Source organism: Oncorhynchus clarkii, chromosome 23, assembly GCF_045791955.1.
Source record: "Oncorhynchus clarkii lewisi isolate Uvic-CL-2024 chromosome 23, UVic_Ocla_1.0, whole genome shotgun sequence".
Taxonomy (NCBI): domain Eukaryota; kingdom Metazoa; phylum Chordata; class Actinopteri; order Salmoniformes; family Salmonidae; genus Oncorhynchus; species Oncorhynchus clarkii.
Window position 1 is genome coordinate 51,012,286 of NC_092169.1, and position 26,179 is coordinate 51,038,464.

A 26,179-nucleotide genomic window follows, 5' to 3' on the forward strand; every position below is an offset into this window, starting at 1 on the left:
AGCACCTAGCCTACAGTTGACTGTCGGTTAGTCAGCCCCTCTATAAAACAGTTTGGGGTGTGCATCAGCTCATGCTATTTACTACTGTTTAAAACCAAACCATAGATGAGGATTATGACTTACTTGATCACCTTTGGGGCCAATAGGACCTGAGTCTCCTTTCAAACCCTGGGAACAAACAAATACATCAGACACCTTTCTGTTGTCAATAAAGATCAAAGACGTTAGACACCTTTCTGTTGTCAATAAAGAACAAAGACATTAGACACCTTTCTGTTGTCAATAAAGATCAAAGACATTAGACACCTTTCTGTTGTCAATAAAGAACAAAGACATTAGACACCTTTCTGTTGTCAATAAAGAACAAAGACATTAGACACCTTTCTGTTGTCAATAAAGATCAAAGACATTTGACACCTTTCTGTTGTCAAAAAAGAACAAAGACATTAGACACCTTTCTGTTGTCAATAAAGATCAAAGACATTCGACACCTTTCTGTTGTCAAAAAAGAACAAAGACATTAGACACCTTTCTGTTGTCAAAAAAGAACAAAGACATTAGACACCTTTCTGTTGTCAATAAAGATCAAAGACATTTGACACCTTTCTGTTGTCAAAAAAGAACAAAGACATTAGACACCTTTCTGTTGTCAATAAATAACTAAGACATTAGACACCTTTCTGCTGTCAATAAAGAACAAAGACATTAGACACCTTTCTGCTGTCAATAAAGAACAAAGACATTAGACACCTTTCTGCTGTCAATAAAGAACAAAGACATTAGACACATTTCTGTTGTCAATAAAGAACAAAGACATTAGACACCTTTCTGTGGTCAATAAAGAACAAAGACAGACACCTTTTAGTTGTCAATAAAGAATAAGGACAGACACCTTTCTGTTGTCAATAAAGAACAAAGACATTAGACACCTTTCTGTTGTCAATAAAGAACAAAGACATTAGACACCTTTATGTGGTCAATAAAGAACAAAGACATTTTTCCAGTCAGCACCTAGCCTATAGTTGACTCTCTGTTAGTCAGCACCTAGCCTACAGTTGACTAGGGTGTTGATTAGGGTGACTAAATCAATGGAGGCCAGAGAAGAAAAGTGGTCATAAATCAGTGGAATAGCATCGCGTCAACTTGTCTGGATTACAGATTTTTGGAAGCAAACCCCTCGATTTTGTCTCTACGTTATATTGGTATCGAACATGTCACCCTCCCTAGGAGAGGGATTTATTGTTTAAAACAAGAGGCTGCCTGGATCTTCAATTTAAAGAGTCTTGCTCCCTTCAGTCTCAACGTAGACTTTGATCTGAAGACATTCTTGTGATTATTGTGATTGTGTCATTGTAAATGTTTGTAGGCTTATGTAGCCAAATTGTATCTGTGATTGTACGCTATCCATTTGTTTTTTATATGCTATTATATCTGAGGATTAACCAATGATATCAGGCCACACCCGGCCATGATTACAGACACCTGTGTGCGTCTTTTGACACTCTATAAACTAGTCACCCCACAGTGTTTGTCATTATAACCTGATGAAGACAGCTTGTCTGTGGAAACGTTGGACATAAATATTATTGCATCTGAGCTCCCTGAGTGTGCGGCTCTCCTTGATTCTCTAAATATGAAAAATGGCCAAACTCTCTAAATATATTTCTCTGGGCTTCAAGTTCAATGGTAAACCTGTAATCCAGAGGCGAAAGAAACACACACGTGTTTGGGCGAGGTGCTGGCTAGCGGAGAGGAACACTTAAAAAATAGTGTTGTCACGTTCTGACCTTTATTTCTGTTGTTTTTGTCATTATTTAGTATGGTCAGGGCGTGAGTTGGGGTGGGCAGTCTATGTTTGTTTTTCTATGATTTGGGTATTTCTATGTTTCGGCCTAGTATGGTTCTCAATCAGAGGCAGGTGTCATTAGTTGTCTCTGATTGAGAATCATACTTAGGTAGCCTGGGTTTCACTGTTTGTTTGTGGGTGATTGTCTATGTTGATTGCTTGTGTCAGCACAGTTCTCATTTAGCTTCACGGTCGTATATTGTTTTGTATAGTGTGTTTCAGTGTTCAGTGTTTTCTTTATTACATTTCATCATGAACACGCCACATTTTGGTCCTCCGATCCTTCTCGCCTCTCCTCTTCAGATGAAGAGGAGGACGACCGTGACAAGTGTTCTAATCCTAGACACTCAGTTAGATTGTTTCAATATTCCCCATGTTATGTAATGTGAACAGGAACTAACATGGCTGTCACAGGATTCTGTAGTGTCATGTAAATGCTTCGTAATGCAGAAGACTCAATGTCCCACCTTTGGTCTGGCCTACATGATGAACTGTCTGTTAGTCACATAGTATACAGTAATAATGCCCAGTCTGTCCAACTGGCTTGTTTTTCACATCATGTACGATAGATAGATACTGATGTTAAAACCTGGCTTTGTCTCCAGACATGTGTTGTGTTATAATAGATAACACATTTTAACCCAATTTCAGCATCTGATTTCATTTGGACTTTAACACATTACACTTTGGAAGAAGTCAGAATAGCCCATTTAACCAAGCATAGTTCCCTAGACATAATAAACTAATGGACACTATATCAATATTACTGCATGAAAACTAGCCAGCTGGCTAAATCTCTCACATTTACAGAAATGTTCATTGATGTGCTTTGTCCCAGTCACATAAATACACACATACATAAATCTCTACAGGACAGCTATTGATTGTACAGTATAATAAACCATTGAGACCATACCAGACAGCTATTGATTGTACAGTATAAGAAACCATTGAGACCATACCAGACAGCTTCATCATGTATAGCCACCATACATAAAAAAGCTCTGACTGCAGATTTTCAACTGCTGCATTTTAATGTGTGAACATTGAGCGGCGTTGACTTTGCCAATAGTAATATAAATCGCCCAGAGCCATTTTAATGTGAGAACAACATCCTCTACTGGTATAGCACTGAGTGTCAGTTTCCCATCTGCAGGTCTGGATCGATATTTATGATGCAGGAACATATTCATGATAAACTGATCTGAACATCCGCTTAGATATATGGTATTCTGTAGGTTTATAGTGGTATTCTATAGATTTATAGTGGTATTCTATAGGTTTATAGTGGTATTATATAGGTTTATAGTGGCATTCTATAGGTTTATAGTGGTATTCAATAGGTTTATAGTGGTATTCTATAGGTTTATAGGGGTATTCTATAGGTTTATAGATGCATTCTATAGGTTTATAGTGGTATTCTATAGGTTTATAGTGGTATTATATAGGTTTATAGTGGTATTCTATAGGTTTATAGTGGTATTCTATAGGTTTATAGTGGTATTATATAGGTTTATAGTTACAGTGGTATTCTATAGGTTAATAGTTATGGTGGTATTCTATAGGTTTATAGTGGTATTCTATAGGTTTATAGTTATAGTGGTAATGTATAGGTTTATAGTGGTTTTCTATAGGTTTATAGTTATAGTGGTATTCTATAGGTTTATAGTGGTATTCTATAGAGTTATGGAGGTATTCTATAGATTTATAGTGGTATTCTATAGGTTTATAGTGATGGTGGTATTCTATAGGTTTATAGTGGTATTCTATAGGTGTATAGTGATGGTGGTATTCTATAGGTTTATAGTGGTATTCTATAGGTTAATAGTGATGGTGGTATTCTATAGGTTTATAGTGGTATTCTATTGGTTAATAGTTATGGTGGCATTCTATAGGTGAATAGTGATGGTGGTATAGTCTATAGATTTATAGTGGTATTCTATAGGTTTATAGTTATGGTGGCATTCTACAGGCTAATAGTGATGGTGGTATTCTATAGGTTTATAGTGGTATTCTATAGGTTTATAGTGATGGTGGTAATCTTTAGGTTTATAGTGGTATTCCATAGGTTTATGGTGGTATTCTATAGGTTTATAGTGGTATTCTATAGGTTTATAGTGGTATTATATAGGTTTATAGTGGTATTCTGTAGGTTTATAGTGGTATTCTATAGGTTTATAGTGATGGTGGTATTCTATAGGTTTATAGTGATGGTGGTATTCTATAGGTTTATAGTGATGGTGGCATTCTATAAGTTTGTAGTGGTATTCTATAGGTTTATGGTGATGGTGGTATTCTATAGGTTTATAGTGGTATTCCATAGGTTTATAGTTGTATTCTGTAGGTTTCTAGTTATGGTGGTATTCTATAAGTTTATAGTTATGGTGTTATTCTATAAGTTCATAGTGATATTCTATAGGTTAATAATGGTGGTGGCATTCTATAGGTTTATAGTGGTATTCTATAGGTGTATAGTGGTATTCTATAGGTTTATAGTTATGGTGGTATTCTATAAGTTTATAGTTATGGTGGTATTCCATAAGTTTATAGTGGTATTCTATAGGTGTATAGTTATGGTGGTATTCTATAGGTTTATGGTGGTATTATATAGGTTTCTAGTGGTATTCTATAGGTTTATAGTGGTATTCTATAGGTTTATAGTGGTATTCTATAGGTTTATAGTTATGGTGGTATTCTATAGGTTAATAGTGATGGTGGTATTCTATAGGTTTATAGTGGTATTCTATAGGTGTATAGTGATGGTGGTATTCTATAGGTTTATAGTGGAATTCTATAGGTTAATAGTGATGGTGGTATTCTATAGGTTTATAGTGGTATTCTATAGGTGTATAGTGATGGTGGTATTCTATGGGTTTATATAGGTATTCTATAGGTTAATAGTGATGGTGGTATTCTATATGTTTATAGTGGTATTCTATAGGTTTATAGTGATGGTGGTATTCTATAGGTTAATAGTGATGGTGGTATTCTATAGGTTTATAGTGGTATTATATAGGTGTATATTTATTTTGGTATTCTATAGGTTTATAGTGATAGTGGTATTCTATAGGTTTATAGTTATGGTGGTATTCTATAGGTTTATAGTGGTATTCTATAGGTTTATAGTGGTATTCTATAGGTTTATAGTGATGGTGGTATTCTATAGGTTTATAGTGGTTTTCTGTAGGTGTATAGTTATGGTGGTATTCTATAGGTTTATAGTGTTATTCTATAGGTTTATAGTGTTATTCTATAGGTTTATAGTGTCATTCTATAGGTTTATCGTGGTATTCTGTAGGTTTATAGTGGTATTCTATAGGTTTATAGTGATCGTGGTCGTCTATAGGTTTATAGTGGTTTTCTATAGGTGTATAGTTATGGTTGTATTCTATAGGTTTATAGTGGTATTCTATAGGTTTATAGTGGTATTCTATAGGTTTATAGTGGTATTCTATAGGTTAATAGTGATGGTGGTATTCTATAGGTTAATGGTGATGGTGGTATTCTATAGGTTTATAGTGTTATTCTATAGGTGTATAGTTATGGTTGTATTCTATAGGTTTATAGTGTTATTCTATAGGTTTATAGTGTTATTCTATAGGTTTATAGTGGTATTCTATAGGTTTATAGTGATGGTGGTATTCTATAAGTTTATAGTGGTTTTCTATAGGTGTATAGTTATGGTGGTATTCTATAGGTTTATAGTGATGGTGATATTCTATTGGTGTATAGTTTTAGTGGTATTCTATATGTTTATAGTTATGGTGGTATTCTATAGGCTTATAGTGGTATTCTATAGGTTTATAGTGGTATTCTATAGGTTATTAGTGATGGTGGTATTCTATAGGTTTATAGTGGTATTCTATAGGTGTATAGTTATGGTGGTATTCTTTAGGTTTATAGTGGTATTCTATAGGTTTATGGTGGTATTCTATAGGTTTATAGTGATGGTGGTATTCTATAGGTTAACAGTGATGGTGGTATTCTATAGATTTATAGTGGTATTCTTCAGGTTTATAGTGATGGTGGTATTCTATAGGTGTATATTTATAGTGATATTCTATAGGTTTATAGTGGAATTCTATAGGTTTATAGTGGTATTCTATAGGTGTATAGTTATGGTGGTATTCTATAGGTTTATGGTGGTATTATATAGGTTTATAGTGGTATTCTATAGGTTTATAGTGGTATTCTATAGGTTTATAGTGATGGTGGTATTCTATAGGTTAATAGCGATGGTGGTATTCTATAGGTTTATAGTGGTATTCTATAGGTTAATGGTGATGGTGATATTCTATAGGTTTATAGTGGTATTCTATAGGTTTATAGTGATGGTGGTATTCATAGGTTTATCGTTATAGTGGTATTCTATAGGTTTATAGTGATGGTGGTATTCTATAGGTTAATACTGATGGTGGTGTTCTATAGGTTTATAGTTATAGTGGAATTCTATAGGTGTCACGCCCTGAACATAGAGATATTTGTATTCTCTATGTTGGTTAGGTCGGGGTGTGACTTGGGTGGGCATCTAGGTGATTATATTTCTATGTTGGCCTGGTATGGTTCCCAATCAGAGGCAGCTGTTTATCGTTGTCTCTGATTGGGGATCATATTTAGGCAGCCATTTCCCTTTGTGCTTTGTGGGATCTTGTCTAGGTATAGTTGCATGTGAGCACTACTTTGAGCTTCACATTTTGTTTTTTCGCTTTATTGTTTTTGTTCTTTGAGTTTCTCTTCCTAATAAAAGGATGGAAACATACCACACTGCATCTTGGTCCACTCCTTATAACGATCATGACAATAGGTTTATAGTTACGGTATTCTATAGGTTAATAGTTAAGGTAGAAAACATTTTGACACTTGATCATGATCTCATAGGCCATTCAAATAATCCAGACCATAAACCAGGTTATCAACGCCATATGGTGTGTCAAGGGATTTTTCTCATCACAGTACCTGAATTGACCATGGATTGAACAGAATGTCTTTAGTTTGTAGTGGATTAAACTGTGTGGTAACAGACTAGAACCATGCACTGTGAGGGACATTTTAAAAAATATTATTTTTTTTTATTCACTTTTTTTTAAACTAGGCAAGTTAGTTAAAAACAAATCCTTATTTACAATTACAGCCTACACCGGGCAAACCCGGACGACGCTGGGCCAGTTGTGGGCCGCCCTATGGGACTCCCAATCACGGCCGGTTGTGATACATCCTGGATTTAAAAGCCCCATTTCCACTGGATGGGATAGCCCTGGTCATGTAAATGGTTTGTTTCTAGGGAGAAGTTTTATACACCCACTAAAGCCAGTGGACTGCTGGAAGACTAGCTGTCGTCATGGCATCAGCTAATGGTACCTCTTCAGCAAATGCAGACATCTGGACCTAGTACAATACTCACTCAAATATTACACAAATGTTAAGGGTTCAGAAGAAGAAAAACCATACTGAATAGGTATTTACATTTGTTCTGATTCCACTGTCCAAATATCTTCCTACATGTTTTAACTCTCTGTATGCAACCTACTGTATAGATCCATCCTGGCACAGTTCACCACCTGTAAGACCTGGGTTCAAAAACCATTTGAATCATACTTTATCTGGGCTTGATTGAGCTTGCCTGTCTTACTGGACCAGTAGGATAGTCTCAAAACTGCAAACACCGCCTTCTGGCACTCCAGACAGGCTAGAGCAAACGTATAAATTGTTTTAAAGATTTCAAATAGTATTTGAACCCAGGTCTGCTGCTTAACACTGTGGTGGTATGAAGGAACAAAATAGAGAAGGTAGTGGGCTGAAACTGAGGCCACTTCTAAATGATGTATGTTGTTGATCTTTAGAGAAATGTCCCCCCTCTCCCTCTCTGCTGTCTGCTGAAGATAATGATGTCTTTAGGGAGAGAGTGAACCTTTTCCTCCCTTTTACTCTCCCTTCATTTTCCTCTGATTCCCTCTCTTCCCTCCTCTGTCCAGTCTCACTCAGAGTAACCCAGTTAGAAAGAGATGCAGAGAGGGATCGGGGAAGAGAGAGGCGGAGGCCAGACCTTTATCCTTCCCTGTCCTGTCTCCCTAGGATCAGACCAGTAAAGACCATGATATCTCTGTCCTGTCTCCCTAAGATCAGACCAGTAAAGACCATGATATCCCTGTCCTGTCTCCCTAGGATCAGACCAGTAAAGACCATGATATCCCTGTCCTGTCTCCCTAAGTTCAGACCAGTAAAGACCATGATATCTCTGTCCTGTCTCCCTAAGATCAGACCAGTAAAGACCATGATATCTATGTCCTGTCTCCCTAAGATCAGACCAGTAAAGACCATGCTATGAGGCTGGGGCTCAGACCACATATCTAGGCAGGAAGAGAGAGAGAGAGGGAGATGGAGAGACAACTGTTGTTAGCCTCTGCTCAGTGCTCTTGGGCCTTATGACAGGCAGGCAGGGAGGGATGGGAGGCTTTGAGTCTTCGCTCTAGCCCTGACTCTAGCGCTGACTTTAGGGTTTACAGTTGGTTACATTGGTCACATATCACCAGGCAAATTCAATACCTGGTATTTGAAATGATTTCAAGTAGTATTTTAACCCAGGTCTACTCTGCTCAGTCTCTCTCCTCTCTGTCTCTCCTGCAGCAGCACAGTGTGAGACACTACAGGGAGCTGTGTACGCTAGCCTTGCTAATTACACACGGCACTGTGCCTCCCTCACTCAGACAGCGCCCAGGCCACAATACCTACACACACATACCTACACCCACACACATGGCGCTGTGCCTCCCTCCCTCCGACAGCGCCCGGGCTACAATACCTACACACACATACCTACACACACCCACACACGTGGCACTGCGCCTTCCTCGCTCCGACAGCGCCCAGGCCACAATAGCTACACACATATACCTACACACACATACCTACACACACATACCTACACACATGGCACTGTGCCTCCTTCACTCCGACAGCGCCCGGGCTACAACACACACACGCACACACCTACACACACCCACACACGTGGCACTGCGCCTTCCTCGCTCCGACAGCGCCCAGGCCACAACACACACACAGCACTGCGCCTCCCTCGCTCCGACAGCGCCCAGGCCACAACACACACACAGCACTGCGCCTCCCTCGCTCCGACAGCGCCCAGGCCACAACAACACAATCTGGCAGCTCCCCAGTACACACTCTACATCTACCGCTTCAGCTAGCAAATAAACAGAGGGGAGGGGGAGAGAGAGACAGAGGGGGAGGGAAGAAGGGAGTGGAGAGTGAGGGAGATGGTGGGGAGGGAGAAGTGGGGCTAGAGAGAGAGTAGGGGAGAGAGAGAGAGAGAGAGAGAGAGAGAGAGAGAGTAGGGGAGAGAGAGAGAGAGAGAGAGAGAGAGAGAGAGAGAGAGAGAGAGAGAGAGTAGCAGGGGAATTTCTCAAGACAGCAGACTAATTATGTTTACTTACTTGCTGGCTGAGTCCCAAATGGCACCCTATTCGCTTTATTGTGCTCTGGTCTAAAGTAGTGCACTACATAGGGAATAGGGTCCCATTTATGGTGCACACTCTGCCACTTTCTAACCAGAGTGGCTGCCTGGCTGGTGGTAATGGCACTTTACTTTAGACAAGAAGGGTGAAGTTTTGTCATGTGTGGAGAGACTAAGAGATGCACCGTTAGAGTTACAGTAAGGGGTTTGTCTTGTCTGTTGTGTCTGCGTTCCTAATGGCACCCTGTTCCCCACATAGTGCCCTACTTTGACTAGAGCCCTATGGGCCCTGGTCAACCCTACTAGCCCTGGTCAAAAGTAGTGCACTACATAGGGAATAGGTTGCAGTTTAGGTATGCAATTTGTGTCATGTGAGTGGGAACTGCCTTCAAAGCTGTGTTGGAACCAGATCCCGTAAGGGTAACAGATATCTAGAGTGGCCAGGCCCAATGAATACCACAGAGGTTACTGCAGAAAATGCTGTTTACAATGTTTCCATTGGCTCAGCGATTCACCTCCATAGCTGAACATCACCCATAGCCTTAGGTTGTGAGGCTGATCCTTGTGTGAACGTCTATAGGAAAACAACCTGATCATTAGTGTTCAGATGTAGACTTAACATTTAGCAGAAGCTTTAATCCAAAGCGATTTACAGTCATTACCTGCATACATGTTTTTGTATGGGGTGGCCCGGGGAATCAAACCCACAATGCTGACATTACAATCACCATGCTCTACCCACTGAGTTCCAGAAACCACACCGAAAGGCTGACCACAGTGAGAAAGTCTAGAGGGAAACGTCCTAATTGACACTTGATATGACTGACTGTAAGTGTAAATCTCAGATTTTACAGTAGAGCAACACTCAGAGGAAGCGTACCTTATTGCAAAGGTTATATTTAATACTTCAACACATAAAAACAACAGATGGGATGATATAGAGCTGCAGTCATCGTCTTTACGGAGCCACCAGACGTGTTCTTTCTCTGTCACCTGATACGTCTATGACTGTACAAGCTGAGGACATATACATGTGGAAGGTGGATTGCTTAGGGCACGGTTACGTGGCTGTAGTCTTCCACTGAGCCAGGCCCCGTAGTTAGTTCTCGTATCAGAAAAACGATACTCGCTCACATGGCAGTCATGCACACAAGACATTCTGTCTTCTCAGGTGTCCCCTTTACCCTTAAATATCACATGCTAGCTTTAAATAACAACTTTAACCTAATATTAGCACGGACGGGGAGGGAACGGAGGGGACAGGCAAGAGAATGTTCTAAAAACAAGTAAATAGGCCAAACTAAATTAACCTGGCTGAGCGCCTTCCAACACCCTTCCAACCTAAATTAACCTGCACATTTATTTAGGCCACTGTTTTTATTATTAACGATGCAAACGAATAAACAGCATACGATAGTAAAATAGCAAGGACCTTACATTTATTTAGGGCAACTGACTATGTTTATAATGTTAATAATGAATGATGCAGATGAATAAACAGACTGGGATTCAAAACAGTATCTTACATTTATCCCAGGTTTCCCCTCCGCACCATGCTCCCCAGCTGGTCCCTTCTCACCCTGCAGAAGAAAGAGCAAGTTGAAACTCAGGTCCTACACAAGCATGCCATCATTTCCATGCATTATAAGTACAGATGTGCAGTAACAACATGTTGTTTTGAAAGGTCTGACGTCTCCTCAGGAGACTGTTCCACGGTGGTTTATCCAATCATTGATGCTCTTACTGCCAGCGCCTCTTACAAGGGATACAGGTCACAAGCATCATGACAAAATGTCAACTTCATCTATAAACACAATTTATGTCTCCAAACCCAACCCTAAATCTAAATCCTGATTCCTATCCTGAAAGATGAGACCTGATATGACCGGTCTGTCTTCATGTTGTAGCAAAGGTCTCATCTTCAGCAGTTTATTTATCGAAGTGATATGTCCTCTATAGAGACATTCAACTAAACACTGCTAAAGTTCACAGAACAGACAAGAACTCGTTGACATCTTCCAGTCGTGTGCTCTCTGTTTCACTCCCAAGTATATTAAATAACCCACTCGAAGGCAACAGGCTAAAACAAATTCAGAAATTATCCTGTTTATTTGTTTCCATGAAATATCTGTCTGAATGTGGAGTCCTGGTAGTAAACAAATTAGGACTATGTCGACATTATAAATAAATGATGGGGCCAGGGGTGTGTGTGTGTGTGTGTGTGTGTGTGTGTGTGTGTGTGTGTGTGTGTGTATGATAATGAAGTGTTTCTGATGGACCTAATTATCTGACAGTGCACACCCTTGTTTCACATCGTGATTGTAATAGATTTATGTGTTCATCGTTGATGTGTGTGTGTGTGTGTGTGTGTGTTCATCGTCCAGGTTGATAGAGAAGACACTATCACACAGCTGCATAACCAAATCATATCATTAACCAGGAAGAGGCACGCAGCAGTGTTATGATGAAGCTCTCTCTTGGCAGTCACCATCGTTTGAAATACATTCAGTATAGAAAGTGACATCCAAACGTTGCTGAATAAACAGGCATCGTAACAATGCTCCATTTCCACCTGTTTAAGAAAAATCTCAACAACTTTATATGGACAATAAACTTTATTACTTGAAACAAACATGTTGATAATATGCCAATTCAAACAGCAACGATTATCAAGCTGTTGAATAAACAGGGCAACACTTGCCATTGCATGCAGGTATGATGTATTACAATGTTGAAAATGTCCTAGAGAGAAATAGCATACTGTGAGCCACATGATAAGACATAAATCATTACAGCTGCAGGCTTTAAGTAAGATGTTAGCGTTAGTTTTCCACTCTGCATAATAAACATGGAATCTATTCCGTCTTTGAGACAGTCCAGTAATTCCAGAATAGTCCAGTAATGTCAGACTGATCCGTTTAAAAGGCAGGTTTCCTGGACACAGATTAAGCCGAATCCTGGACTAAAGAACATGCTCAATGGAGAATCTTCACGAGGACTAGGCTGTTTCTGTGTCTGTGAAACCAACCCTATGAGGACTAGGTTGTGTCTGGGAAACCAACCCTATGAGGACTAGGTTGTGTCTGGGAAACCAACCCTATGAGGACTAGGTTGTGTCTGGGAAACCAAACCTATGAGGACTAGGTTGTGTCTGGGAAACCAACCCTATGAGGACTAGGTTGTGTCTGTGTCTGTGAAACCAACCCTATGAGAACTAGGTTGTGTCTGGGAAACCAACCCTATGAGGACTAGGTTGTGTCTGGGAAACCAACCCTATGAGGACTAAGTTGTGTCTGTGTCTGTGAAACCAACCCTATGAGAACTAGGTTGTGTCTGGGAAACCAACCCTATGAGGACTAGGTTGTGTCTGTGTCTGGGAAACCAACCCTATGAGGACTAGGTTGTGTCTGGGAAACCAACCCTATGAGGACTAGGTTGTGTCTGTGTCTGTGAAACCAACCCTATGAGGACTAGGCTGTGTCTGGGAAACCAACCCTTTGAGGACAAGGCTGTGTCTGTATCTGGGAAACCAACCCTATAAGGACTAGGTTGTGTCTGTGTCTGGGAAACCAACCCTATGCGGACTAGTTTGTGTCTGTGTCTGGGAAACCAACCCTATAAGGACTAGGTTGTGTCTGTGTCTGTGAAACCAACCCTATGAGGACTAGGCCGTGTCTGGGAAACCAACCCTATGAGGACTAGGTTGTGTCTGGGAAACCAACCCTATGAGGACTAGGCTGTGTCTGGGAAACCAACCCTATGAGGACTAGGTTGTGTCTGTGTCTGGGAAACCAACCCTATGAGGACTAGGTTGTGTCTGGGAAACCAACCCTATGAGGACTAGGCTATGTCTGGGAAACCAACCCTATGAGGACTAGGCTATGTCTGGGAAACCAATCCTGTGAGTTTAGAGCTCAGTAATCCTACTCTGTCACACCCTGCTCAGTTTTAACAGCGGAACCAACCCAGTCTGTGTGACCAATGAGCTGTTGTGTTGAGGTCATCCCACAGATGAACCAACCCAGTTTGTGTGACCAATGAGCTGTTGTGTTGAGGTCAGCCCACAGAGGAACCAACCCAGTCTGTGTGACCAATGAGCTGTTGTGTTGAGGTCATCCCACAGATGAACCAACCCAGTTTGTGTGACCAATGAGCTGTTGTGTTGAGGTCAGCCCACAGAGGAACCAACCCAGTCTGTGTGACCAATGAGCTGTTGTGTTGAGGTCATCCCAGAGAGGAACCAACCCAGTCTGTGTGACCAATGAGCTGTTGTGTTGAGGTCAGCCCACAGAGGAACCAACCCAGTCTGTGTGACCAATGAGCTGTTGTGTTGAGGTCATCCCACAGAGGAACCAACCCAGTCTGTGTGACCAATGAGCTGTTGTGTTGAGGTCAGCTCACAGAGGAACCAACCCAGTCTTGTATTGAGCAGGCAGCCCAGTCCCTGTATGTTGTATTGAGCAGGCAGCCCAGTCCCTGTATGTTGTATTGAGCAGGCAGCCCAGTCCCTGCATGTTGTATTGAGCAGGCAGCACAGTCCCTGTATGTTGTATTGAGCAGGCAGCACAGTCCTTGTATGTTGTATTGAGCAGGCAGCCCAGTCCCTGTATGTTGTATTGAGCAGGCAGCACAGTCCCTGTATGTCGTACTGAGCAGGCCAGTCAGTGTATTTATTGTACACTGTGCCAGAGGGACAGATTTCTCCCTCAGTCCATTGGCCTAATCAGAGAGGATATGGTGATGAAAAGAGGCGCTTTCATTATGCCATTTTAAACTGTCCATCTGCTCAGCCCAATACTTAGCGGAGCCACACCGCCATTACGAAGGAACTAATTATGCAAAAGCCACAAAATACAGACCATTTCCCTGAAAGCATAGCTTTGTTTTCCTGTAATTTCATAGTCTACTGAAGTCTTTTCACGATATTTATTCTAAACATCTAGCCTTTGGCCCATAAAGCCACACCACCATTATGAAAGAACAAATTATGCAAATGCTACACAATTCTATTCTGGTCCCAGATCTGTTTGTGCTGTAGCTCACTCCTCTGAGACCAGCCCAACATAATGCGGCATTCCTGAGTATTTCCCTGAACCCTTGCATCAATGCATCTCTAAAGGACGTCACGCTGCTTGCTGAGAGAGTACCACTTCCTCCTGATTCGGCTCACACTGATGCTCAAACCCAGAACCTCTGCCTTGCTAGCACATGTGACCGCCCTCCTGAACCAACTTACCAGTCGGTGCCAAACGAAAAAGCTAGTTATTTGCTGATGCAGGTGGGGACAGTTCAGGCTGAGGAGGGAGTTTCCCACACTGCCATGTGATACTCATGCTGCCTGCAGCCTATAGTTGAATTTCCCTGAAACCTTGCATGAACGCATGCTGTTTTACTGTAGGTGCAGAGACTAGGTAAGAGCTGTGATATATACATTCCAGACACGTCCTTCACATGAGACCAAGCTATTAGAGTTCAGGTCAATCCACATTCGACATTATCACCAGATAATCATAGAACACACTGCGCATGTACTGTCATGGTTGCATGTAAAATATGAATAGCTATTGTGTTAGTCTTGAGATTACAGGGGAAAAGGCCTTGGGCTACGAAAGAATGTAGATCCTTCAGAGATGTATTAGAAAACCTGTGCTACAAAATCCTTTCAAATAAAATATATATTACAACAGAAGACATATGCTACATATTAATAACCATGTATCCACTGCAGTGGGACTCTGCATGCTGGGAATGTGAATATCAGTATATCCACTGCAGTGGGACTCTGCATGCTGGGAATGTGATTATCAGTGTATCCACTACAGTGGGACTCTGCATGCTGGGAATGTGAATATCAGTGTATCCACTACAGTGGGACTCTGCATGCTGGGAATGTGAATATCAGTATATCCACTACAGTGGGACTCTGCATGCTGGGAATGTGAATATCTGTATATCCACTGCAGTGGGACTCTGCACGTTTGGATAAACTGGTGTTTATACATGACAGAGAGTGAAACCAGAGACATTTACCATTATGTAATATGTGTGTGTGTGTGTGTGTGTGTGTGTGTGTGTGTGTGTGTGTGTGTGTGTGTGTGTGTGTGTGTGTGTGTGTGTGTGTGTGTGTGTGTGTGTGTGTGTACTTACCGTTGCTCCATCGATCCCCTTAGACCCGTTTGATCCTGCCTCCCCCTGAAATGACAAGGTTGAAACTTGAAATGCTAAAATAACAAACATTGAAGGTCTACTCGTTCACGAGGAGAAATATCTTGGTAGTTTCACTGAGGTCTGTGCCGCAGGGTTCAGTGCAGCTCTGAATGGGCCTTCGTTCACACGTCTACAATGTTTAGCGCCTTGAGTCAACTTCACAACGGAATTACACATCACTTCAGGTTATAAAGAATAAGAGCAGGACTATTTCCCACACACCTTACTGTATATACATGTACAGTACATATTCCATACTGTCCCATATCTAATGCATAAGGAATAGCCACAACTCTATGACTAATGCATATTTACATACACATAAATATTTCTCTGGGTAAGTGCATGATATTCACTTTACAAGATGAAAAAGCGAATGATTTGTTAATCTCCTCTGACCCTGTATTGAAGCAGTTCTGAGAGCGTACATGAGACATTGAATCAGAGGGCATACAATACTGTAAATACATGAGGAGAGGATATACAATAAGTCCTATCTCCCTCCTAAGGGACTATGGCTCTGTGTGTAAATCCCTTTGTGTCCTGGGTGTAAATCCTGTTCCTGGAGAGCTACCATCCTGTAGGTTTTCACTCCAACCCTGTTCCTGGAGAGCTACGCTCCTGTAGGTTTTCACTCCAACCCTGTTCCTGGAGAGCTACCATCCTGTAGGTTTTCACTCCAACCCTGTTCCTGGAGAGCTACGCTCCTGTAGGTTTTCACTCCAACCCTGTTCCTGGAGAGCTACCATCCTGTAGGTTTTCACTCCAACCCTGTTCCTGGAGATCTACCGTCCTGTAGGTTGTCACTCCAACCCTGTTTCTGGAGAGCTACCCTCCTGTAGGTTGTCACTCCAACCCTGTTCCTGGAGAGCTACGCTCCTGTAGGTTCACTCCAACCCTGTTCCTGGAGAGCTACCATCCTGTAGGTTTTCACTCCAACCCTGTTCCTGGAGATCTACCGTCCTGTAGGTTGTCACTCCAACCCTGTTTCTGGAGAGCTACCCTCCTGTAGGTTGTCACTCCAACCCTGTTTCTGGAGAGCTACCCTCCTGTAGGTTTTCAGTCCAACCCTGTTCCTGGAGAGCTACCCTCTTGTAGGTTTTCACTCCAACCCTGTTCCTGGAGAGCTACCATCCTGTAGGTTTTCACTCCAACCCTGTTCCTGGAGAGCTACCCTCCTGTAGTTTTTCAGTCCAACCCTGTTCCTGGAGAGCTACCATCCTGTAGGTTTTCAGTCCAACACTGTTCCTGGAGATCTACCATCCTGTAGGTTTTCACTCCAACCCTGTTCCTGGAGAGCTACCATTCTTGAGGTTTTTGCTCCAACCTTGTTCCTGTAGAGCTACCATCCTGTAGGTTCACTCCAACCCTGTTCATGTAGAGCTACCCTCCTGTAAGTTCACTCCAACCCTGTTGCTGGAGAGCTAACCTTCTTGAGGTTTTTGCTTCAACCCTTATCTAGTGGACCAGATTCTAATAATTAGCTGGTTGATATGCTGAATCCAGTTAGTTACAACTGGGGTTGGAGAGAAAACCTACAGAAGAGGGTTGGAGAGCCCTGCACTACAGAAACACAATGGGGAGAGAAGGAGCGAGTCACCACCACTATCACCACCATCACCATCACCCCCATCATAATCACCACCACCACCACCCCCATCATAACCACCACCGTAATCACCACCGTAACCACCACCATCACCCCCACCACCACCACCCCCACCGTAATCACCACCACCATAACCAGCACCGTAATCATCACCACCACCACCATAACCACCACCGTAACCACCGTAATCATCACCACCACCACCATAACCACCACCACCACCACCATAACCACCACCGTAACCGCCGTAATCACCACCACCATCACCACTAACACCACCACCATCACCACCACCATAACCACCACCACCACCACCACCATAACCACCACCGCAACCGCCGTAATCACCACCACCACCACCATAACCACCACCATCCCCACTAACACCACCACCATCACCCGCACCATAAACACTAACACCACCACCATCACCCCCACCATAACCATCACCCCCACAATAACCACAATCAAACCCACCATAACCACCAACCTTCACCGGTAACACCACCACCAACTCATAATAGCTGATGAAGGGGACATTGTTATTATAATAATAGCTGATGAAGGCGATAGTGTTATTATGGTAGCTGATGAAGGGGATAGTATTGTCATAATAGGTGATGAATTAGATTATTTTATCATAATAGCTGATGAAGGAGATAGTATTATCATGATAGCTGATGAAGGAGATGGTATTATCATGATAGCTGATGAAGGAGATAATATTAACATGATAGCTGATGAAGGGGATAGTATTATCATGATAGCTGATGAAGGGGATAGTATTATCATGATAGCTGATGAAGGGGATAGTATTATCATGATAGCTGATGAAGGGGATAGAATTATCATGATAGCTGATGAAGGGGGTAGTATTATCATGATAGCTGATGAAGGGGATAGTATTATCATGATAGCTGATGAAGGGGATAGTATTATCATGATAGCTGATGAAGGGGATAGAATTATCATGAAAGCTGATGAAGGGGATATTATTATCATAATAGCTGATGAAGGGGATATTATTATCATAATAGCTGATGAAGGGGATAGTATTATCATGATAGCTGATGAAGGGGATAGTATTATCATGATAGCTGATGAAGGGAATAGTCTGATGAAGAGGATAGTATTATTATCATGATAGCTGATGAAGGGGATGGTATTATCATGATAGCTGATGAAGGGGATAGAATTATCATGATAGCTGATGAAGGGGATAGTATTATCATGATAGCTGATGAAGGGGATGGTATTATCATGATAGCTGATGAAGGGGATAGTATTATGCTACTTTAGTTGAACCTTAGTCCAACAGCACTCCAGGACATAGAAAACTCTCTCACAGATTATATGTAGTGGGAGAATAAGAGTTTAGTGGTTTAAAACAGAAACCTTATATCTTACAGATCATGGACAGTCCAAACAAGCCAACAGTCTGACTCACCTTCTGTCCAGGAATACCATCCAGACCTGGTGAGCCAGAAACACCCTGGTCACCCTGAGGTAGAAATAGAACACACACGCACAATTAGGATTAGGCACGCACACACACGAAAGCGCACACACACACACACACACACAGTAAAAGGGAAGGCCTTAAGACATCTCTAAAACAGCAAAACAGTACTCTGCGGTAGCTAATACTGTTCGGGTGGAAACCACACGAACCACACAGGCAGAATAGGCCAAGTCACACCACCATCAATCTCAATATGAATGTTATGACACTTGATATAGACTTTGCATGTCATGTGCAGTGTTGAGTAACGCAGACCAGCTTTAGCCAATTCTCAAACCTTATCAAGTATAGGAAAATGTTTGGGTGGGCCGCGCCTTTTAAGTGTTATGTCATTAGATTGGATCGAGTTTCATAGACAAATATGTCCCTGTGTGTGTGTGTGTGTGTGTGTGTGTGTGTGTGTGTGTGTGTGTGTGTGTGTGTGTGTGTGTGTGTGTGTGTGTGTGTGTGTGTGTGTGTGCGTGCGTGCGTGCGTGTATTCTTCAACTTCAACTTCTAAGGCCTCTAGAGGAGGGTTTAGAGGGTGATGATGCTTTAGAGTGGTCCTGGTGAACTGAAGGTGCTAGACCATGTACAGACCCAGCTGACAGGGCACTCTCTGACTCTCTGTTATGTTTAAAGAGTTTATCATGTTCAAACACATATGTAAGTTGTGAAATATCTCATATCCAGTATTGTATAAATATAAAATATTTCCATGGTAACATACTGTACCTTCTGGCTTGAGTTTCCAGGGAACCCGTCTTTCCTGGTCTCTCCCTGTAAAGGGAAACATGATACAGTCAGTAGCTGCTGATCCCTTATTGGTCATTTAGTTAGTGACTGCTTGTCTTATTGGATGTACAGTCAGTGGCTGGTCTCTAAATGGCTGTACAGTCAGTGGCTGGTCTCTAATTGGCTGTACAGTCAGTGGCTGGTCTCTAATTGGCTGTACAGTCAGTGGCTGTTCTTTTAGTAGCAGCTTGTCTCTCCCACGTCTATGGCAAGTAAGTATGGTTAAAATTGAACTGTTTCTCAAAGTTCCCTGAACACGTCACAGACATGGCTATAATATTTTCCTGAATGTTGCAGCCAAGGAATGGTGGTATGATTGGGACAACATGAATAGGCCTTGATTAAGCTTAGTTTGTTGCAATAGTTCCTTAATTGGACTAATTGTCATAATGATACAGCATTCCACCCTGTATCCCACTGCTGAAGCAGGGTCAGTCCCTGGATGGGAGACCAGATGCTGCTGGAAGTGGTGTCGGAGGGCCAGTAGGAGGCACTCTGGTCTAAAAAATCAAATAAAATGTCCCAGGGCAGTGATTAGGGACATTGCCCTGTGTAGGTTTCTGTCTTCCTGATGGGACGTTAAACGGGTGTCCTGACTCTCTGTGGTCACTAAATATCCCATGGAACGTAACAGTAGGGGTGTTAACTCTGGTGTCCTGGCTAAATTCCCAATCTGGCCACCTAATCATCCCCAGCTTCCAATTGGCTCATTAATCCTCCCTCCTCTCCCTTGTAACTATTCCCCAGGTCTTTGCTGTAAATGAGAATGTGTTAAAATGATGTAAAATAATTAAAAGTTTATTTGGTTGACATAGAACTACAATGGTTAAATGCCACTTTTTTAATCTTCTAATGAGACCATGTTGAAGCAGCTAGCAGAACAAGGCCCCAACACAGTGAAACAGGGTTACTGTGGATCTGGGACTTGTAGCTTGCCAATTATCGGGTAATACAATCCACCTCTCTCCGCAGCTGTTGGAGCGCTGTGTTAAATACAACAGGCTCGGGACAGCTGTAAGGGAAGCAGGATGGGACACTAGCTTAGCTCAGTGAACTGCTGGACCTCCTAAATCCTCTGGCTAATGTGTGAATAAGACACTGACGGCCACTGACTGCAGCCTACATTAGTATAAGGACATGCCCTGGGCCATAATGGTTATAATAACTTTTGGAGAAAATATCCAAATAATGTATGTTTTTGACATTTCTAGAATGTGTCCAAGCTAAAATCTTTAATTGCTACATTCATTTTTGTACTTATAAATTCATGATATTGTATATATCCATAGATTCTAGAAGAACAGAACTCATAAATTAATCATACTGTATACACCCATAGATTTTTGAAGAATTGTACTTATAAATGCCTCATGAGGTTAGTTCAGCTGTCATTCCCCAAAATATAAGCATGTTAAATGTGTAAACAAAGTAAATGTAAATAAACACTCTATAGTGTCAAAACATATTTATATATCATTTTGATATCATGGATGGTCAGTCCTTGCATCCATAGTTCTGTCTACAAATTTAAAAGGTTACTTTTCTGGGGTGGTGCTTAGAGGGGCTAGTAACCAAAAGGTTGCTGGATCGAATACCTGAGCTGACAACGTAAAAATCTGTTGTTCTGCCCCTGAACAAGGCAGTTAACCCACTGTTCCCAGGTAGGCAGCCATTGTAAGTAAGAATGTGTTCTTAACCCACTGTGCCCAGGTAGGCAGCCATTGTAAGTAAGAATGTGTTCTTAACCCACTGTTCCCAGGTAGGCAGCCATTGTAAGTAAGAATGTGTTCTTAACCCACTGTTCCCAGGTAGGCAGCCATTGTAAGTAAGAATGTGTTCTTAACCCACTGTTCCCAGGTAGGCAGCCATTGTAAGTAGGAATGTGTTCTTAACCCACTGTTCCCAGGTAGGCAGCCATTGTAAGTAGGAATGTGTTCTTAACTTACTTGTAAAGTAATATAATGGTTAAATACATGTTTTAAATGTTTTATTATCCAGGCCCATCCCTCAGTTGCTTACCAAAATAGAAACGGGGTGGAGCGCTTCTTATTGTTTCAATTGAGGACTGTAAGCTTTAAAGTAACTGTTCAGTGAAAATCTCATTTTAAAAGGTAGACTGACGCTGCCAGGAGCAGCACGGCAGATATTGAGATGAGTGATATCCAAGACTTCACTCTCACACGGTCACACACAGTATCTGCACATGTTCATGGGTTCACTCTTCGCAGCCTGGTAACCAGGGCGCCAAAACAGAGAAGAAGTTGAGCCATGCGCTTTCTTGGTGGTTGCAGAAACTGACCCACTATGCTGTTTACTTTCTGTATGTATGTTGTATTGCTGAGTCTACCTCTAAAAGATCATTATGTTGTTGACTTCCTGTATGTATGTTGTATTGCTGAGTCTACCTTTAAAAGATCATTATGTTGTTGACTTTCTGTATGTATGTTGTATTGCTGAGTCTACCTCTAAAAGATCATTATGTTGTTGACTTCCTGTATGTATGTTGTATATCTGAGTCTACCTCTAAAAGATCATTATGTTGTTGACTTCCTGTATGTATGTTGTATTGCTGAGTCTACCTCTAAAAGATCATTATGTTGTTGACTTCCTGTATGTATGTTGTATTGCTGAGTCTACCTCTAAAATATCATTATGTTGTTGACTTCCTGTATGTATGTTGTATTGCTGAGTCTACCTCTAAAAGATCATTATGTTGTTGACTTCCTGTATGTATGTTGTATATCTGAGTCTACCTCTAAAAGATCATTATGTTGTTGACTTCCTGTATGTATGTTGTATTGCTGAGTCTACCTCTAAAAGATCATTATGTTGTTGACTTCCTGTATGTATGTTGTATATCTGAGTCTACCTCTAAAAGATCATTATGTTGTTGACTTCCTGTATGTATGTTGTATTGCTGAGTCTACCTCTAAAAGATCATTATGTTGTTGACTTCCTGTATGTATGTTGTATATCTGAGTCTACCTCTAAAAGATCATTATGTTGTTGACTTCCTGTATGTATGTTGTATTGCTGAGTCTACCTCTAAAAGATCATTATGTTGTTGACTTCCTGTATGTATGTTGTATTGCTGAGTCTACCTCTAAAAGATCATTATGTTGTTGACTTCCTGTATGTATGTTGTATATCTGAGTCTACCTCTAAAAGATCATTATGTTGTTGACTCGTATTAGTGGACAAAGCAGAAAAGTGAAGAAGAAATAGTTTAAAAATCCCTCCAACTATGATCTCAAACAGACCATTTAGAAAATGCTTGCCATTTCCTCAGAGAAGATCACGTCATGTTTTTGGCAGAGACGTCAAATTGTCTGAGCTGGCCAATCAGCTGTTTACTTGTCTTTTTATTTTATTTTATTGAATGGTGTATAGATCCACACCATGTTGTTGTTGGGGTACGCCCACACCATGTTGTTGTTGGGGTACGCCCACACCATGTTGTTGTTGGGGTACGCCCACACCATGTTGTTGTTGGGGTACGCCCACACCATTGCAAAACAGAAAATATGCTTTTTAACATACTAAATAAGGAAAAGTAGTTCACTCATTTTGTAATTAATTATAGGTAATAGTTAAATCTGGAAACACTGGACAGTTACTTTAAGGACATTTCCATGTGGCCTACTAGTGATGTTGGAGATACAGTAGCCTATGGAATCTATAGGATCATCAGTGATGTAGGAGATAGACAGTAGCATATGGAATCTATAGGATCATCAGTGATGTAGGAGATAGACAGTAGCCTATGGAATCTATAGAATAATCAGTGACGTAGGAGATAGACACTAGCAGATGGAATCTATAGGATCATCAGTGATGTAGGAGATAGACAGTAGCATATGGAATCTATAGGATCATCAGTGATGTAGGAGATAGACAGTAGCATATGGAATCTATAGGATCATCAGTGATGTAGGAGATAGACAGTAGCCTATGGAATCTATAGGATCAACGGTGATGTAGGAGATAGACAGTAGCATATGGAATCTATAGAATAATCAGTGATGTAGGAGATAGACAGTAGCCTATGGAATCTATAGGATCATCAGTGATGTAGGAGATAGACAGTAGCCTATGGAATCTATAGGATCAACGGTGATGTAGGAGATAGACAGTAGCCTATGGAATCTATAGGATAATCAGTGATGTAGGAGATAGACAGTAGCATATATATAATCTATAGAATAATCACTGAATCAGGAGATAGAACCCTATAGTCTACTGGTATAGGAATGTTCAACATCCATTTAGACAAAGCAGAGTCACCCTAGTAACACCATGCATTGTGTACTGCATGAACTGCATGTGTGTATAACTGATGATGGGGATAGATAATAGCCTATAGCTATTATGTTCTGCCTGATCATTAATAGCACCCACCTGGTGTCCCAGATCTCAATCAGTCCCTGATTAGGGTTAGCAGTGGAACTGGCTTCAAGGTATAGTTTGGAATATAAGGAGCCTATAGGGATGTTTGCATTCTCTTTAAAACAAGTGGACTCTTCCCCAGGGCTGATATGAGGCTTAGGTCCAACGCTCAGCAGAGCATTAAACCCCAATCTGCAGTAGAATCACAGGGTTAAAGATTACCCTGGTGCCTGTAACTCTACATCCACTCCCTGTGTGAACTGAAACATTGTCCTGTGGCATTCTCCTTCTTTCTTCCCCTCTGACTGTCTGTCACACACACACACACACACACACACACACACGTCCCCCTCTAAGTGACAACATGAGCGTTCTCCTCTGTTAAATCCATTAGAGATAATTATGACACTCTTCAACAGGCTAATTAATATTTGTTAGTGCTTCAGCGTGCATAATTGGCCTTATTTCTAACTAGCTGAATGTTTGGTGTGTGATCATGTATTGACAGTGGTGACAATGGTTTTCACCATCTACAAAGTTAGACATTGAAAGCAAAGCTAGATTCTGTGGTGAAGGTTGCTAACGAGCCCTTCACAAGTATCGCGTTACTCAGAACCCACGTTGTTCTCGGGGCAGGTCTGCCAGTTTTCACTAGCAGAAGGGACTTTTCGTAACAGGTTAGGAGAATGAGGTTCAGGTTAGGAACAGGGTTTGGGATAGGGTTAGCTAAAACGCATTAAAAACAAAAAAAACGTGACTGGAACATATCTAGCTACAACCAGGCCTGCCCTGAGAACACCCTTCCTTTCCCCTAATGTGATTCTGCTAAAAAACAACACTACCTCTGACCATGTTGACTGTCTGACAATGTGTTGGCAGTGGTAGCTAAACATTTAAGAATCTTTGAAGTCCGTTGTTAGCATCTGAAAGAGAACGCTGGCTGTTGCTTTGACCTATACAGTGTGTTCGGAAAGTATTCAGACCCCTTCCCCTGCTGTGTCACGTTACAGCCTTATTCTAAAATGGATTCAATAGTTTTTTTTCATCAATCTACACACACAATACCCCATAATGACAAAAAAAGAATGTTATTTAGAAATGTTTGCAAATATAAAAAAATAAATAAACTATCAATTACATAAGTATTCAGACCCTTTACTCAGTACTTCCCCCAGATCTGTGCCTCTACACAATCCTGTCTTGGAGTTCTACGGACAATTCCTTTGACCTCATGGCTTGGTTTTTGCTCTGACATGCGCTGTCAACTGTGGGACCTTATATAGACAGGTGTGTGTCTTTCCAAATCATGTCCGATCAATTGAATTTACCACAGGTGGACTCCAATCAAGTTGTAGAAACATCTCAAGGATGATTAATGGAAACAAGATGCACCTGAGCTCAATTTTGTGCCTTTCTAAATCATGTCCAATCTATTGAATTTACCACAGTCGGACTCCAATCAAGTTGTAAAACATCTAGAGGATGATCAATGGAAACAAGATGCACCTGAGCTCAATTTCCAGTCTCATAGCAAAGGGTCTGAATACTTATGTAAATAAGGTATTTCTGTTGTTTAGTTGTAGTAAATGTGCAAACATTTCTAAAAACCTGTTTTGGCTTTGTCATTATGGGGTATTGTGTGTAGATTGATGAGGATTTAACATGTTTTAATCCTTTTAAGGATTGAAAATGTGGAAAAGGTGAAGGGGTCTGAATGCTTCCTGAATGCACTCTCTCTTCTATTGTGAAAGGCAGCATAATATGAATGGAGAAATAGAGACATTTATCTTTGGTAGTAAAACCATAAGCCCTATTAATGTAGTATGTTTTTAATGCTTTAAGGGATTTTGTGGGCATCCTCCTGAGTTTATGTGTTGTCATTACTCCTCGGGAAGAAAACCTTAGAATACCACTGGATATCAAACACATTTCATACCCTCTTTCATCAAGGATATCATTTTATTTTCCTTCATCCATCCATCCATCCATAATATGATTTTTACTAGACCGTGGCACTAAGTTACAGAAGCTCTTCACTTCAATAAATGCATAAAATTCACTGATGCTTAATTCCCATTGGAAGTCCACTTCTAAGAATGCCTTTTAACCGACAGCCGACTCATTCAGGTTTTACAGTATTACGTTGACTGAGCGTTAAACAGGGGGACTAATGGGTCATATGGAACTGAATTACTGTACAGCTCAAATGAAGCAGAGAAGCATAGCCACTTCTTGAAGACTCATGTACATGTACATACAATAGATGAATGTGTGCTAGCAATAGCAGAATGATGACATTTTATAGAAAGAGGGAACAGAAATCATCATTATAACCTTTTAATGCGCCCCTTACATAGTTATTGGCAA

General features: G+C 41.1%; 1 protein-coding gene across 2 annotated transcripts in view; it reads right to left on the bottom strand.

Moving 5' to 3' along the window:
- Positions 1–26,179, bottom strand: part of LOC139381914 (collagen alpha-1(XIX) chain-like) — a 244,516-nt gene that overhangs the window by 175,584 nt on the left and 42,753 nt on the right. For both annotated transcript variants that reach the window (XM_071125772.1, XM_071125773.1), the window contains exons 10-14: positions 19,367–19,411; positions 18,578–18,631; positions 15,462–15,506; positions 10,841–10,894; positions 124–168 (exon numbers count right to left, since the gene is read on the bottom strand). In XM_071125772.1, the coding sequence (XP_070981873.1) occupies positions 124–168; positions 10,841–10,894; positions 15,462–15,506; positions 18,578–18,631; positions 19,367–19,411 (243 nt within the window). The remainder of the gene's footprint in view (positions 1–123; positions 169–10,840; positions 10,895–15,461; positions 15,507–18,577; positions 18,632–19,366; positions 19,412–26,179) is intronic.